The following is an 18021-nucleotide window of genomic DNA, read 5'->3' on the forward strand; positions in this document are numbered from 1 at the left end:
CGGAGTACAGGTCTATGAGAAGGGTTACTGTTGAAATTACTTGGCTTGTTCGTCTTCTTGACGATATTTCAATACATCCGTCTTTACCTATCACAGTCCACTCCGATAGCTAGGCAGCTATTCACATCGCGAAGAACCCAGTTTTCCACAAAAGAACGAAGCATGTTGATTAAGACTGTCATTTTGTGCGACAACAGTTCATTTCTGGGCTAATCACACTCTCTTTTGTTCCGTCCAGTCAACAGCTCGCCGATATCTTTACTAAACCTTTATCCGACGACTCTCACCGTTTTCTGCTACACAATCATCACCCTCCAATTTGAGGGGGGATATTGACAAAGATCCATCATCTTCCTCATCTTTGAATGAAGGAAGTGTTGCAAGAATTGGAGAAGAAACAACGAAGAGGAAGCATCAGATTTCAGACAAGAGAAATGCTTCCTCGACCAAATCAAAGTATAAATCTGAAGTTGATATGGAACAATCAGGGCCTTTGATCAGAGATACAAAGATGAGATCATGGCCATTGGATCAGAGGACACCTGTACAGAAAGGGGAAACTTCCAAGAAGCTCAGCTCACGTGATAAACATGTGAAGGAATAAGTTTGTTAATTTTGTACAAATAAAAGAATGACAACTGTATAGTTGGTTATTTTCTTTTATTTATTTTTCATTTAATCTTAGTTGTAAATACTGGTACAAATACCAAGTTTTGGAGGAAATACAACATTAGAAATTTCCTAATCCTTCTGCTCAAATCCTTTCAAATATTGTAGGTCCAGTTCTATTGGCCCAATTTTGTTGTAAATACGTATATACAGATAAGGAAAACTACAAGCAAACATAACTACTATGTAGGTATAATATAGTTATAGTTTTAAAATATTATCTAATATAACTATTCTCGAGGTTTTATAGCAAATCTCTCCACTCGTTTCCAGCTCTCTCCCTCTCTCATCCCTCTCCGAAAATTTATTGAATAATATTCAAGAAAAATAGTGTTCTAGAAAAAATCGTAGAATTAGAATAAATCCTCCTCTCTATCATGTCTTTCTCTCCCTCTCTCTTCCCTCTAACCACATGTATATATTGAATGCAATCTATACCAGATTGTATGTGTTTATATAACATGTATAAGTTGAATATATCTTGTATCTACCATCTTTTCTCTCTCCCAAATCATTGATTGCCTCTCTCCTCCTTCTAACTTAGCTATGCATCGTAATTATGCAAATTATAGCTATAGATCTCTCATTAAGTCCAAATTTTAGTCATTTTTAAAGTTCTGCTACAAGCACAATTACATTTGCAATGGGGTTTTAAAAAGATTCATATCATCTCGCTCTTCTAGCGTTTAATAATTGGGCCTTTAAATGTTTATCTAGGCCCAAAGCCGAAACAAAATGATTAACAGCTTGAATTTATCCCACCAAATCAGTTTAATCACATTAGATTATCATTAACCCAACATGTTATTTGACCCAAATAACATGTGTGATATTGTGTGTTGAGTGAAGTAGCCAGCATGAAAAGTTCCTTTTTGGAGGCTGATTTTGAGAGATCAAATAACTTCTTAAAAATTATTAGCGCTAATCCTAATCGGGGACCCTTTCACCTTAAAAAAAAAGCTTAATATACCCTTTAGTTTTATCATTTAGAGCTGATATACCTTTCGTTATTAATTTAAAATTATTTTTTTCACTTATATTAGAGGAAAATGATATGTGAGCTATTTGTGTAACAATAAGTATATATATGAGTCATTTTCATAACGACTTAACTAGGATGTCAAAGTTGAGGAAAAAAAATTGAGCGTGGTGTCCTAATTAATATTCCCTCCGTTTTAATTTGTTTATCTTACTTTCCTTTTTAATCTGTTTCAAATAGAATGTTATTTTTCTTTGCAACTTTTTAATTCTAAATTTTTCTCATGACAGGTTTAAAATGACCAATATAAAATGACATTTTAATACGTTCTACATATTTTTAATTTGAGATCACAAACTAAAAAAAAATAAAAAAAATCTTAAACTCTGTCTCATATTTGTCTTATGTCATACAAGTGGTACAAAAGATACCTTTTTGACTTTTCGATACTGAATTACTAATAAGTAGTCCCTTTCATCCATATAAACAAGTAATTTATAATATATAAATATATCTTTTAATTTGACTTTAGTTTATATTTATGCTCTTCAACTTTACGTGTGTACAAGTAGACACTATAATTTATATAAAGTTGAACAAATGACGTCCTAGATGGCAATATGTGTCTTATGTTGTGTTCTACGTCTATTATGTCACATAGGACTCATGTGTATATTTATTCAACTCTATATCAATTTAAATGTTTATGTGTGCACACCAAAGTTGAAGAATATAAATATAAAATAACATCAAATTAAAGAACACATTTATATATTATGCTTAAAAATAATAACAAAAAAAGTTAGTAAAAAGATAGATACATTTAACCATGGCAATCTTGTCCTTAAATAATACTATATCTGTCTACTTTATTTGTCATGTTGCGCTTTTCAAAAGTTAATTTGACTAATTCTAACTTTTAAAGTTAAATTAGATTACATTAATTTGATATTTTAAATAAAAAAATTCAATATTCAAAAATTATACGAAAAGTACTATAAAGTTCATGTTCTACGTATCTTTAATTTTAGAGAAAAATATTTTCTTAAAACTATGTCTCATATTTGTCTTATGTCATACAAGTGGTACAGAAGATACCCTTTTTTACTTTTCGATGCTGAGTTTACTACCAATAAGAAGTCCCTTTCATCCATATAAACAAGTCATTTATATAATGTATAAATATACCTTTTAATTTGATTTGATTTTATATTTATTTTTTCAATTTTACGTCTGTATAAATGGACACTTTTAAATTTGTATAAAGTTGAACAAATGACATCTTATATGATAATATGTGTTTTACATTGTGTCCTACGTGTATTATGTCACATAGGACTCATGTGTCTACTTATTCAACTTTATATAAGTTTAAATGTCTATTTGTGTACATCCAATGTTGAAGATTATAAATATAAAATGACATTAAAATAAAGAACGCTTTATGCCTAAAAATAATAGAGTAACAAAAAAAGTTAGTAAAAAGATAGATACAGCAAACCATGGGAATCCTATCCTTGAGTAATATAAATTGAGGCCCGCATAACCTCAAAATACTTTGACATAGTCAAATTCTTGTCTACAATCCTTTGATCATTAGTCATTACACATAATAAAAGATCCAATAATCTGACCTAAAAAACAAAAAAACTATATTAAAAAAAAAGAGACAAAGATGCAAAGAAAAAATCAATGCACAAAATACAAATTAAATCACAACACCATAAAAGTCATCAATTGGACCAAGTCTAATACCATCAAAGTCATCATCTACAACTCATCAACCAACACCAATTTCTAACATTAATTAATGTCACAATTAAAAATAAAAATAAAAATAAAAATAAAAACATATCGGAAAACTGCTCTTAGATACCGGTTAATCAAGAACTAGGGGCGAATCTAGTAAAAGAGCTAGGAATTTATTCGAATCACTAGCCTTGACTTAAATTCTATGTTAAATAATACATACATATAATAGATTTCAAACCTAATAAATTAGTCAGAACCCGACCTGTAAAGTTCAAATCTTGAATCCATTTTTGATTACGAAACCGTTAATCCAAGAACATCAGCAGCAGATCTTCCCATAATATTAGCAAACTCATTAAAACTTATAACACCATCACCATTAGTATCAGCTTCTTGCATCATATCAGATAATTCTTTATACGTTAACGGGCGACCCATTTTAGCCATTGACCCGGCCAGCTCAGCAGCTGTTATATAACCGTTACCGTCTCGATCAAACGATCGAAAAACCTCCATTAATTGTTCTTGATTTATTAAAATTTCTGCATTCATATCAGGCATTATGGCGTTTACGAGTTCATCGAATTCGATGAACCCGTTGCCATTATTATCCATATTTGCTAATAATGTATGGATTTGATCGCCCGTTGGTTTGAGCCCTAGGGCACGAAGAAGCGCAGCTAACTCTAGTTGTGTGAGGCTTCCATCATGATCAAGATCGAATCGTCCGAATATTTCTTTGAGTTGTTTGAGTTGTTCATCGGATTGAAGGCTAGCCATTATACGAACGTATATATTATTATTGAGCTCGTAATGGTACCTCGATATTTTGAAGGAAATAGAAGGAGAGAAATGAAGAAGTTTGAGATGTTTTTTGGATTTAATGATGTAATGAGAAACCGTGTGAGGGGAAAGAGAGAGGAAATTGTAGAGGTATATTATTTTATTGAAGTGATATAAAAAAATTGTGAATTATTATTGGTTTAACCTAAATATAGGAAAATTTTGTTGTAATTCTTAAAATATGTAACTAGTTTTGGATAAGAACAAATTTTCTTATATATATAGACTTATTACTTGTTTTTTTTCTTATATATATATATATAGACTTACTTGTTTATTTTTATTTTTATTTTCTGAATAACAGAAATACTGTATTTATTGAACTTTATTCATGGCTGTTAGTGCCACCGAAAGTGACCTGACAGTTTGTCATTCAATGAATGGTTGGTGAAGCCATTAATGGAAATCCAAAAATAAAATTAAAAAAGACAATGAATGGAATTTAAATCAAATTAATATCGCTTCTATGGTACTTTTATTACGTCTGTTTTTAGACTATTTTTATTTTGAATCGAAGGTCTATTAAAAATATGTTTTACTCGTTCAGACTCAATTTTGTGGAACTATTCTGAATATATTGTTGTAGTAAGGATTTGACAAGTCTTTTTTTAAAGTATAATGATTAGAATGACAATTTTACTACATTACCCTTTGAATATAATAATTTAATATATTAAAAATACATTGGGAAATCACTATAATTAAGAAAGGTAAATTAAGAACTATTAATGATAATTTATCTCTTGATTTTTTAAACTAGACAAAATATACATCAACTTCTAGTATAGTGAATAAGTAAAAGTGGCTAGAAAGAGTAATGACAAAGTCAGAAATTTCGTAATCACTGTTCAACATCCAATATAAATATGGAAAGAAAAAATTGACTTATATACTTCATATAATTTTCTATATACATAATATAATTTTTCAACTATAATTTTTCATTAGTAAGTAATATATAAGGTAAAAGTAACACTAATTAATCATAGTTAGATTTTTAAAAAAACTTTATATTCAAACACATAACATATTGATTTGATGCCAAGTGGTCAACTTTAAGCACAGTGGGAACACTAGCATGACTGAATCAAATAAAAGAATAAAGAGCCTAACATTTACAGAAGAAGTCTTCATTTTTCCACTACATTTTTTTTTAATGTACTACTAAAAAATATATGATAAAGAGTACCAAAAAGATTTTTTAATTCACCCTGTATCAGAGTAAATTGATACACTAATATAAAGCGAATCGATATAACTTCAGGCAAACAAATACAAAGCAAAACTCAAAAAATCATTATGTATTGTAATTTTTTCAAAACTCTTCCTATTTCAGGTAAATACATGATACTATATATTTGCTCGAGAAGCGTACCATTTCTTGATTTGTGTCTGTCATTCTAGCACACGGATCATGTTAATCACTATATCGTTCTAATTTTATCAGATGTCCGCGAAGGAACCGGAGGACCTGTACATTTCATCAAGACTTGCATTGTGACCTTCTTGAACAAGAAAGGAAATGAATGAACTCTTGATCAGCTGTACCAGTTACTTACAGAAAAAATTGCTGTCAAATTGCAGAAACTACATGTATGTCAAGCTAAAAAGAGACCTACTTTACAAAATTTAATCAGTGTACCTCTCAGCTAAAGCAGCCTTTGATATATTAACAGATGTTTCATCTAAACATGTTCAGACAACTCTCTACTATAATTGGTGCTTTGACTCGAAAAATCTGAATTAACATCTTGACTAGGAAATGCCATCCTTCGAAACAATCTTATCTGTGCAGATTGCTCAGCAGAGTTATATATTGCACTTTCACCAACTTTCATCCCATTTGTCAAATCAGACATTAGCATACTATCAAAAGCTCTCATGATCTGCGTAAGCATAAGCATGACGAGAATGTAATTTTTCTTCTGTTTAAGAAGACTTGAGGTTGTTTGAGTGTTAGTTTTCCAGTAAAGTAAATGAATTTACCTGTCCCATCCCTGGTCTCTTTGCAGCTGAGTGACGCACACAAGCTGCAGCAATCTCAATCATTCGAAACATCTCACTGTCAATGTAATTATTCCCAAGGCGAGGATCTGTCAACTGATCAAATTCCTCTTTTTCAAGTGCATTACCAAGCAAAGGTCGAGCCTGGAAGCAATCAAATTAAAGTGCAGTTAGTGGATCCTGCTCGACAAAATGAGAAGGGATATAAGATCTCTGTTGCTACTGTTATTGGTTTTTGGTTCTCTAATGATCGATTAAATGGTTGTTGCAGTTTCAAGTTTAGACTTGTCTTAGGATCTACGGTTTTGGTAACATGAGCAAGTTGAAACGAAATTTAAGCAGACAACTTCTGTGGAGTTGTTGCTTTGGTTGTTGCAAAAGCAACCAGACCTCAATGTTTCAGGTGTTAACTGACTACATAATTCCCATTACTATCTGAAACCAAGTCAGACCATTGTACGACCGAATCACTAAATAGAGTATAAGAAATGAAGATAGAATCCTCCATTGGAGAAATCAAAGCAAAAAGTCTGCCTTATCAGATCTCAATGATCAGGACATCCAACACAATGTTAATACTCAAATAACAAATTGATTTGATTCACTCAGCACTAAGATATCGGGTTCAGCGAGACTTATGTTTTTCTGAAAGATTCCGCTATGCTGCTAAGTCCAACCGATATGTTTAATATAGAGACTTGAGGGCTTGGGAGAAGAGAGTTATCCTTTAAATATATGTCATCTCAATTCTATGAGACAAAAGAAAGCAGCATTATTCCCTCCGAATATGTAAGAATAGCTGAAAGAACCATAGAAAAGATAAGATTTGGGCCTTTTCCTTGTAATGAACAAAGAAATAAAAGCATTTAGCTTTAGTAGATCATGTTAAGGTTGTTATATTTTAAAGTTTGGATGAGCTCTCGAGTCTTGAAAATTACTATTTAAACCAGTATATCTATTTGGTCGTTCTAATAGATAGTTAGTATGGGTGTGTTCAGTATGAAGGAAAATATTTTCCAATTTTTCAATGTTTGGTTGGTCAAAATTTTTGGAAAACATTTTCTTAAGAAAAATCAGCTCCTTAAAAATGAGGAAAATGATTCCCCAAAGAAAGTAGGGAAAACAAGTTCCACAAGTGACCCTTCCCACTCTCCAACATACCTCATCTTCACCTCCCCCCTCCACTCTCATAGACCCCAACCCCACCAGTCCACTCATATTTTTTGCTTACATTACCAACAAAAGAAAATAAGTAACAACCCACTTATTTTCCTAGATAGTAATATTTTTCAAGAAATCACTTTCCTTCATACCGAACACATCATATACTGTTAAGAATTTTTCTATAACAGGACTTTACATGCTCTTTTGGTGTCATAGGCCATAGGCAAGTCCTCATAGTCATAATATATAGCAATGAAACAAACAATTGTTATTCACTTGTAAATTACAGTTACCAGTAATCGTATTATTTTCAAGATAAAGATAAGTCTTTTGATCAGCCTTCATACTAATTGTGTCCAGGAGCTACACAAATTACACAGTTCTTAAACATTATGTTGCTCGAACACTCCAAAAATGTTGCCACACCTGTGTCGGATCATCAAAAAATACACTAAATATAGAGGATCCGACACGCACCTATCAACATTACTGAAGAGTCCAAACAACATAGCTTAACTTAAACATCACCATATAGTTGATTGGAAAATAATTAAATGAATGTATTCAGCAGCAGTTATGTTAGATCTAATTTATCTACAGATGCCCGCACCAACACAGAGCTAAGTTAGTACAATTAATGAAGCTGAAGGTCACAAATAAATATGTTTGTATTCAGAGGCGAATCTAGAATTTTTCAAACATGGGTGCACCCAGAAAAATGTATTAAGTGGGAATTGATCCGAACATGGATGCATCAAGAAAAATGTATTAAGTGAGAATTGATTTTTCATCCTCAAGGTAAAAAGCTCAACATTTAACCATGTGGACCAGATAGACTTCTTATAGCACGGGTGCAAAAATATAATAATATACAAATTTTAGAAAATATATACATAAAATATCTAGTTTTACGAAGAGACCACGGGTTCCGGTGCCTTATTTTTTACCTTTAGATTCGCCACTGTTTGTATTTAGCAATTGCCTGAACTATGACTTATAACATTTATCCCTCTGTGTTTAGTTAAAAGGTTGATCATACAAGACCGAAGTGAATCAATTCAAAGTATTTCAATATAACACCTAAATCAAAAGGATTTAAAACAGATCAATAGCAACGTGCACATGCAAGGATAAGGTTGATATTTTAAACATAAATTTAAGGTGTGCAAAATAACAATTATGTATTTGGAGATAAACCGATCCTAAAAAATTATGGAGATTTTTCTAAAACATGTAAGCACACATCTGTCTAATTTCATTAGTGCCCAAATAACTAAGCCAATATTCTCTCTCCTATTATGTCATGTAGCACCAGACGAATTGGGATGAATTCCCAGCAACAAATACGGAAAAACTTCAACCGGTTTTCCACATTTTCTTGCTTTCCCCTAACTTCACAAGGGATATTAGAGCAGTCCAAAACTTGAGGTACGTTTATTTGGTACCTGCTTTAAGATTTTCCTTAAGAGACTATAACTTACCTGATTTATCTCATTCCATGTTACGTGATTTGGGCAACATTAATCAATAATACAAATCCTTTATGTATCGGTCTCAAGTTTTCAGAACTTGTATCACATCAATCTCATACTCAAGACATTGGTGTGGTCAAACCAAGGAAAGGGAACCCTCTTAGAGCTGCAACTAGAGGCCTACACTGTAGAGTAATTACAGTATTTTTTTCAAACATCAGCTATCAAATTCATGAAGTGAGAAAAATGAGGAGGAACTACAATATTCTGACTCAATTTCTCATAGAAGGTGTAAAAATGATAATGAAAAAGATCACACATCACTATTGACTTAAGAGGAAAAGAAAGAGAAGTCAGCTACAAACATACCCACTCAACTAGACTTTCCTCCCCCAAAGGCTGAGATGCATCCACAGACTTCCGTCCAGTAATTAGCTCCAGAAGCACAACTCCAAAGGAAAATACATCGGATTTTTCAGTCAGCTTTCCACTGGATGCATATTCAGGGGCCATGTATCTAAATCCAAACCAAGAAATTAGAGTAAACATGGGCAGTACAAAAATGGCAGTATATTTTCTTATTTGATGACAACGTTGGAAGAGAAACCTACCCAAACGTACCCATTACACGTGTTGTAACATGGCTTTTTGCATCCTGAGCTAATTTAGCTAATCCAAAATCAGCAACCTGTGAAAAAGTGAAACGATTGTAAAAGGCAGTCTACAAGAAAAACAATGCAAAATAAAGGAGTTTTGAGGAATTAGGCATACCCGAGCATCAAAGTTGTTATCCAAAAGAATGTTAGGTGACTTAATATCTCTGTGAATGATGCGAGGACAGCCTGCCATCACAATCAATAGAAATGAATAAACCAAAAGAAGCAAGAATTGAATATCATATTAGAAATTTATACTTAAACTCACTTCAAAGACTGAATTTTGGGAAAATTTCATGTCATCTTTCAGCGATACTTATTTAGCTGAAGGCCAATAATAGGTCAAATAACAAGACCAAACAGAATATGTAATCACATATCACACCATTATGGTAACTTTTCCAAGTCTGTTCAATATATTTCTTATAAGATAGAATTCATTTGTGACTGAACATATACCACACCATAACAGTCACCTTCCCAAGTATGTTCAATATAATTCTTATATGATAGAATTTAGTTGAGCCAACTATATCATAAGGAGAAAGCATTTCATTGTTAGTGTTTGCATACTTGCTGCTCAAGATTGTTGAAGATATTTTAGTAATTTCTCAACACAAGTAGGTGATGCCTAAATTGTGGTCAGTCGTTAGGTAAGCATTTTATCTTGTTCATCCTGAGAAGAAATCAAATGAAGAAACATGGACAGCTCATAAGGTAAGGAAGAGAACAGTAATTACAATCTTCATGCAGATAAGCTATTCCACGGGATGCACCAACAGCAATCTTAACACGTGTTGCCCAATCCATAACAGTTCTTCCCTGCTCTGTAATTTTGTAAATTGCAAGTATTAACAGCTAGCTTTAGTTACCAAATGCCAAAAATGAATGTTGAAATCTGGAAAGTCCACATTTACCATGGAGATGGAAGTAAAGGGTGTCATTGGGGACATAGTCATATACAAGGAGCTTTCCGTTCTCATAAATGCAATAACCTACAAGTGAAACCAAGTGTCGATGATGTATTCGACTAATGATTTCAACTTCAGCTCTGAATTCACGTTCCCCCTGGCTCCCATAAATATTAAGCTTCTTTACTGCTACATCTCTCCCATTTGCTAGGCATCCCTTGTACACGGAACCAAATCCACCTTCGCCCAATAGGTTATGCTCTGAAAATTCATTAGTAGCTTCAAGTAGTTCTTGATAAGTAAACCATGGCTTTGAATGACCTAATCCACCAGTGTTTCCTGTCGTGTTCGCAATATTGGAGCCAGCTCCATTTCCAATCTCAGGTTTTGATTCTCGAAACTTTAACGAGGCAGAACCTGAATTGTATTTCCACATCTACTCAGATTGCATTTCAAAAGATCTGAATGACTTATAGATAACACAAATGGTGCTTGCAGCATGTAAAACATGGATTAACACACTTAAACAATGATTTGACAGTATCCAAACAGTACCTGATTTTGGAAAGGAGATCAGAGTTGTTGGCAAGATATAACCACCACTCAGGCCTGAATCTTTTTTCTTTCGCTTCCATATGCACCATCCCGCTGCTCCAACAATACCAAGCAACAGAAACACAAGTATGATGCCAATTGCAACGGACCCTCCAGTACCAATGGCTCCATCCCCTATATCCTTTGATTTTACTGCTGAACTGTTACTGGATGTAGTAGTGTTGCCTGAAGGAAATGATGGTGAAGGAGGAGTAAGAGAAGGTTGTGCACCATTGGTGGATTGAGGTGGTGATGATTGTGCTGTAGGTGTTGGTAGAGATGAGTTTGTAGGGGGTGAACTAGAAGATGCTGAATTAATAGGAGGTAATGCAGCTGGTGAAGGGGGTGAATTTTTGGGAGGGACTAAGGCTGGAGAATCTGGAGTATTTCGTGGTGGCTTGGATGGAGGTGCATTCGCAGGTGGCTTGGATGATGGCGGTGACCTTTTAGGAGGTTCAGGAGATGGATTCCCTGGTGATCGTGGTGCTGGAGGAGTTCTTGGATTTTGCACAGGTGGTGGAGGTGACAATGCAGGGGGGCTTGTTGATGAATGAGGAGGCGACAATGAAGGGGGACGTGTCGATGGTGGTGGAGGTGAACTTGCAGGACGAGTTGGTTCTGGTAGAGGTGGTAATGGTGGTGGACTACTTGTTATGCTGGATGATGGAGGTTCTGGCGAACTAACAGGTGGACTAGAAGATGGAGGTGGTGTTAAGCTGCTAGCAGGCGGACCAGACAGTGTAGGTGGAGGATTAATAATTGGAGGAGCAGATTTTGCAGGAGGTGTTGGAGTAGAAATTGGTGGTTGTGGTTGTGGAGATGAGGCTGGAGGAGGCAATGTCATATTTGTTGGAGGAGGGGGGGATTGTGGCAGTGGTGATGTTGCTACAAGAGGAGCAGATTGTGGAGATGCAATCGAAGATGAGTTTTCATTGGGCTGAGATATAGGTGCTGGAGAATTCAAAGCAGTTGGTGGAGCTGCAAATGGTGTAGAAGAACTTGGAGGGGGTGAAACAATTGACATCTCCAATTCTCACCACCACCAAAAACTAACTAAAATTTACACCATCAACTATATAGTACTATCAATATCTGCAAGAATATCATTGATATGACAAAACTCCAAGAACTCTACTACTAGCTCTATAATTGATATTTCCAAATCAAGATCCCTAATAACAATAACAACGACAAACCTAGTGCGTTCCCACAAGTGGGGTCTACGGAGGATAGAGTGTACGCAGAAAATCACTTCCTCTTATTCTACAATTTGCATTCACAACAATTCACCTCCACAATACTTACATCAAATTACACTCCACTATCCAAGTTAAAAACCAAAGATTTTGAAAACAAAAACAAGATTCAATCTTTCTCCACAGTACTCAAGACTTTGGCTTTATGTCCAAAGTAGAACTCAGCTGCAAATTTCAAACACTTAGTCAAACAAACTACCACAAGCTAACTAAATTTACAACATTCACTATATAGTATCAAAACCTCAACAATACTTGCTCTAAAATTGATTTTTTTTTTCAAATCAAGATCCCCTTAGGTGCTGTAAAAACTGCTTCTTTTTACTCTACAATTCACCTCCACAATACTTACAGCAATTACACTCCACTACCAAGCTAAAAACAATAACAAGATTCAATCTTTTCCCAAAATCACTCAAAAATATGTTGGTTCAGACTGTAACCAGCCCTTATCTGCTGAAACAAACAACCAATAAGGAAAAAGAAAGATACCCAAATCACCAAAAAGAATTATCTCAAAACCCCAAGTACCCAAAAGTCACAAAAATGAATTTTTTCTTCTTCTTGATAATAAAGAATTTTTGCTTTCAAACGAAAACCCACTTTAAACAAAGGCCCATAAAAATGATTCCACTTGTCAAGAACAGAAAAGCATGAGAATTTGAGCCAATCTTGAAATAACAGAATGAAAAAACCAACTTCTTTTTGTGACCTTAGAAAAGGATCAATGGAATGGGGTCTGAGAAATCCTAGCAGTGGTACTAACTACAACACTGAAAACGACCTTAGTAAAGAAAAAAAAAAAAAGAGAGAAATTTAATACTGGTATGAAATTTAGAAAGGGAACATGTGTGTTTTTTCAGTAATAGTGTTGTCTTTTTTGGTTATAGTGTTGTCTTTTAGTCATTGTGTTTATTGGACTGAAATTGTTGCTTTCTTATAACGTCAAATTCAGTGCAACAGATTCGTCCAAAGGTTGAGCAACGCATATTATTTTAGTACTAATTGGAGTAAAATTCGCCCCTATCTTCATCAAGGGTTCAAATATACTCCCTCCCCCCCCCTCTCAATCAATTCTTGTAATCTCGACTTAATTCAAATTTAATCGGACTTCAATGTGAAGAGTGCATATCAAATAAGAAATTAGAAAGAAAAAAATTATGTGATGTAGTTTGATTAGAAGAAAATTTAAAATATATAAAATATTTTGTAATATTGTAATTACAAGACAATATTTTTGTTATCCAAAAAGGTGGTAGGTACGTTTTTTTCAGTCTCTAGTAAGCCTTGAATGAGCCCCTCGAAAGCTTGATGCAAATAAATGAATTTTTGTTCTACGTCACTGTTTCGGTGCGGGCCGCGAGAGCGGTACCAAATCGAGGCAAACTCTGAATACTAGATATGACCTCAAAATAAAAAAAAATTCGAATAAGTGGGAGAAAATATATTGTCATTATATATTTGCAAATAAGAAAAAGTGTTGGTATTTTTTTTAAGGACGAAATAAAATAAAAAAGTGTGTTAGATAAATTGGGATAAAAAGTAAAAATATATAAATGCATCATATCTTGAATGTCTAGACATAGTTTTCTAAATAAGCTCATAGTTGAGCAGATAACTTACAAATAATTCAATTCTGAATAAACTATAATTAAGCAGATAACTTGCTATTAGTTCGAATTTGAATAAGCTTGCAATCAAGCGACAAGTATACCACTTGCAAAAAGGTCAAGCAGTAAATGATAATCCTGGTTAGTGCTATATACATGTGTGGTCTGTGAAGAAGCATTTTCTCGATGGAAATCTTTATGGGATTATGTATATGATTAAGTTGATATACTAATCTCCACTCCACGTAATTGTCAAAATTGAGAAAGGAGTACCCAATTAATTTAAGTTTTTTATTTCCAAATATTAGTTATATTAATCTCTCAAACACAATTAATTTAAGTTCCAAAATGTTTTCACGTACGTAAGAGTTAATGGTTTCACAACATGTTATGGTGATTATCAATATTTAATTTCTTCAAATTTAGTAATTGTCATAATATATTACGTCGAAATACACTAACGTACACATCATTATGTTGTGTTCTAATTTTAATTAGAATTTGGCTATAAATTTTGACGGGTCGCTAAGTTTTGTTCAGCATCTTAGTTGACAATTTTGACTTATGTTAGAATTTATGGTCAAATCATGATAATCATCGTTTTCTGTAAATATTATCAACACAACAGATTATGCTGATTATCGAAATTTAATGGATTACTAGAATTTTTTTAGTATTTGTGAGAGAAATTCTAGGAAGCCACTGGGATTTATAGTCCAAATTTTAAAGATTTACTGGATTTTCAAGCCAAATAAAATCTAATATTAATTGCATAATTCTTCAAGTTTCTTTAGTCAAAATCAACCCAAAATTATCAAAAGAGCAACGAGCTTTCAATTTTCTTCTCTATATTAATTTGATTCTTGTTCCATGTTAATTATACATCATGTATTTCTCTGATGGAAAATTTCATATCCCTTGTTTTAATTGTTAATAACATTTAGTATTATTAATACTTATAATTGACATGGTCCTAGCTACTACAATTATTTGCTAATCAACTTTTTGATCTTCAAGCCTTTTAGTTGTTCATTTCAGATAAACAACTTGGTTAATTAATTATTTCCATTTGATTAAAAGAAAAAGATGAAGTGGGATTACCATTTAAAAGGGATCCTAGGTGCTTTCTACTTTATTAATCTTGTTTCTTGTTAGCTACACATTAAGGGGTCGCTTGACTAGGCACAAATTATTCTGAGATTAATTATTTTGAAATAAGTTATTTTGGGATAAATTATTTCACCATATATGTGTGTAATAATTTATCCTAAGGTATAAATGGTGAAATAAATAATCTCAAGACTTCCTAATACCTCCAATCAAATACATGATAAAATACCTTTACATTTCATTTCTAAAATTATTTTATCTTATGTCTCTCGCCAAACGACTCTTAAAGTTATCATTTGAAAATCACCTTGTTTATCTAGTCTTGTCATAAAAAGAGTATATGTTACAACCACGTGCTACATTTGCCTAGAGATTCCATTCTTTTGGAATTCTATTCTGTAAATTCTAACTAGGTAACTATACACCATGTAGAATTCTTCAATTTATTTATTTTTTTAAAAAAAATTTATTTTATATGTATATATATAATATATTAATTTTTTTGCTTATTTGTGTGCTTCTTTATAGGATTTCGTCACCGTGTGAAGAACAACGAAAACATTACATAAATAGCTAGTCAAATTCAGTGTTTAATATTTACTTTTCTTAACTAGTACGCATGGATTATACACAATTATATACATATATTAATTATACATATGCTATACTCTAATTAGGTTAATTCTTAAAAACAAACATTATGGAGCTTTTTTACAATAAATTACAAATCAAAGGTTAATTATTTCCAAATATAATAAAACGAATGAACCAATTTAGCTAGTTGGTTGAGATTTGTTCCTCGATTAACTAAAAGACAAACTCTGATTAGAATCTCAATTAAGTGATATAATAATTCAGAATATTTAATTATTAATTAAGAATGATGACTTTGTGTACTGCAAAAATAGATTATTTTATTACTAGTATAGATATTACATGAGGTACAACACACAATGCTAAAAGTACAATCTCCATTATTAGTTTTAAAATGTTCCATGAAAATGACAAATCATTACGACAATTATTGTCTCATATTAAGAGGAACCCGTGAAATTTAGGTGCTTGGTGAGTTGGATACTTTTTTTTTTGTTTTTTTTTTTATGTGTTTTTTCTTTCACGAGATATATAACTAGGTTCATAATGGTGGGTTTGATTAAGTTTTTAGATATAATGATTTGATTTATTGGTTATCGAATATTATATGTCTAAATTATTGCTAACTTAATAAGCATTTTTTTACTCAATTCGACTTAGCGATTATTTGTTGGTTGGTATATGACAAATCAAAATTTTTACTAAAAAGGTTTAATAAATATAAAAAATAATTTTAATTTTATATATACGTAATATAATTTTTCGACAAACTGATACTCTTACTTCCCCATGAGGGTAATGATAATTGAGGTGAGCAGCGAATGAAGACAAATATCATCTTCTTTCTCTATATATGTATGTATTATTATATAGAGAGACAGATGAAGTGCCTTCACATTCTATTCTACTATATTATAAAAGGGCGTTTATGTTCAAGTGGAGCAATTCTATTGGCTTAGATTTCTACTATATAAATAAAAAAAATCCTAAAAATCTATCAATATATTAAACAACATACAACATATATAACAAAATTCTACTATATTATAAAAGGGAGTTTATGCCCAAGTGGAGCAATTCTATTGACTTAGATTTCTACTATATAAATAAAAAAAATCCTAAAAATCTATCAATATATTAAACAACATACAACATATATAACAAAAGAATACATAAAATTAAAATGAACTTTAAGAATTCTAGCATCTTAAGCATATTGAGGCAAACATTTTAATTTAATGTCATTTCTCTCCAAAGAAAGAAAGACGTTGAATATTTTAATTTAATGTAAAATTGAATTTTTTGGGGTTATGAATATAAAAGGTTTGAAAGTTATGAATATTATTAATAATACTAATTAAAAGTATAATTTATGAAGATGAAGAAGTGTGAGTTATGAAAATAACTTTTAAAAATAATATAATTCAAAAAATTTCAAAAAAGGAGAAAAAAGAAAAATGACAATGAAGGTCATAGAGAGCGCCACATGACCATTTAAGGTAGCTCTACTGATAATTGTGAAGAAAGCATATTAATGGATTAAAAATCAAAAAGAGGTAGTTAAACCCTAAAATATTATAAAGATATCTATAAAATTTGGTTGAAGCTCAAAATCTATTAGTGCCATATAAATTAGGATAGAGGAAATAACATTTATTATTTGAAATAACATGAAACGTACTACAAATCACACAATAATTAGCAACTTCAAAATTTAAAGGACAAACAAAAAATTGGATCAACTCTCAAAATTCTACTAATGTCACATAGTTTAGGATAGAAAAAGTAACATATACGTAAAATGTACTAGAACTCATAATAATTAAATAACTTCAAAATCTAAAAGACATATACAAAATTTGATTGACTTTCGAAATTCTACCAATGACACATAAATTGGGACAAAGAGAATATTGAAAATTACATATAAAGTATTATTAACCACGATAATCAACAACTTAAAATTTAAAGAACATACAAAAAAATTGTTTGACCGTTAAAATTTTATTAATGTCACATAAATTAAAATAAAAAATAAAAAAATATGTTGGGCCCAATAATCATTTTTTATTATGCTTATAATACCCAAATTTTTTGTGATAAAGTCATATACCAAAGTTTAATTTGAAACCAAATTCAACAAATATTATTAAAATTATTTTATTTGTATATTTTATGTTGATTTTAATTAATATCATTATCTATTATTAAATACTAAAGAAAAAAACACAAAGCATTTGGATATATATGACACAACTTTGATATGGAGTATACTTTAAGTTGTCATCGTAAAAGCTACACAAATTGTACATTGAGGCCCACCAAACAGATGAACTAAAACCAGTCAAATGTGTATAGTCCCACTTTGATTGGCCATAAAACACGTGGAAAGCGTCTTCAAGTATTG

The 18021-nt window shown here is 31.9% G+C and overlaps 2 protein-coding genes and 1 non-coding gene across 3 annotated transcripts; all 3 read right to left on the bottom strand.

The window, feature by feature from the left end:
* Positions 1 to 3587: 3587 nt before the first annotated feature.
* Positions 3588 to 4271, bottom strand: LOC125809813 (probable calcium-binding protein CML15). The gene has a single exon (XM_049489394.1). The coding sequence runs from the start codon at positions 4178 to 4180 to the stop codon at positions 3695 to 3697; it is 486 nt and encodes a 161-aa protein (XP_049345351.1). The 5' UTR covers positions 4181 to 4271; the 3' UTR covers positions 3588 to 3694.
* A 1335-nt stretch (positions 4272 to 5606) lies between these two features.
* On the bottom strand, positions 5607 to 5706 carry LOC125809845 (U6 spliceosomal RNA). Its single transcript, XR_007441837.1, has one exon. It is a non-coding gene; the product is annotated as a U6 spliceosomal RNA (small nuclear RNA).
* Positions 5704 to 12136, bottom strand: LOC125809800 (proline-rich receptor-like protein kinase PERK9). The gene is made up of 8 exons (XM_049489382.1): positions 11006 to 12136; positions 10457 to 10867; positions 10280 to 10366; positions 9655 to 9725; positions 9495 to 9571; positions 9253 to 9400; positions 6230 to 6391; positions 5704 to 6129 (listed from the first exon to the last, which is right to left on the bottom strand). Exons 1-8 carry the CDS (start codon positions 12066 to 12068, stop codon positions 5929 to 5931), a joined length of 2220 nt encoding a protein of 739 aa, XP_049345339.1. The 5' UTR covers positions 12069 to 12136; the 3' UTR covers positions 5704 to 5928.
* Positions 12137 to 18021: the final 5885 nt, after the last annotated feature.

The sequence above is a fragment of the Solanum verrucosum genome, unplaced genomic scaffold (genome assembly GCF_900185275.1).
Source record: "Solanum verrucosum unplaced genomic scaffold, falcon-dt-bn FXZP01000474.1, whole genome shotgun sequence".
Classification (NCBI taxonomy): Eukaryota; Viridiplantae; Streptophyta; class Magnoliopsida; order Solanales; family Solanaceae; genus Solanum; species Solanum verrucosum.

Coding starts and splice junctions, on each gene's coding strand:
- LOC125809813 (XM_049489394.1), bottom strand. CDS start 4,180: ATGGCTAGCCTTCAATCCGATGAACAACTCAAACAACTCAAAGAAATA.
- LOC125809800 (XM_049489382.1), bottom strand. CDS start 12,068: ATGTCAATTGTTTCACCCCCTCCAAGTTCTTCTACACCATTTGCAGCT. Junction 9,572..9,654: donor ATAACAACTTTGATGCTCGG/GTATGCCTAATT, acceptor ACTTTTTCACAG/GTTGCTGATTTTGGATTAGC. Junction 6,130..6,229: donor AGAGACCAGGGATGGGACAG/GTAAATTCATTT, acceptor ATGCTTACGCAG/ATCATGAGAGCTTTTGATAG.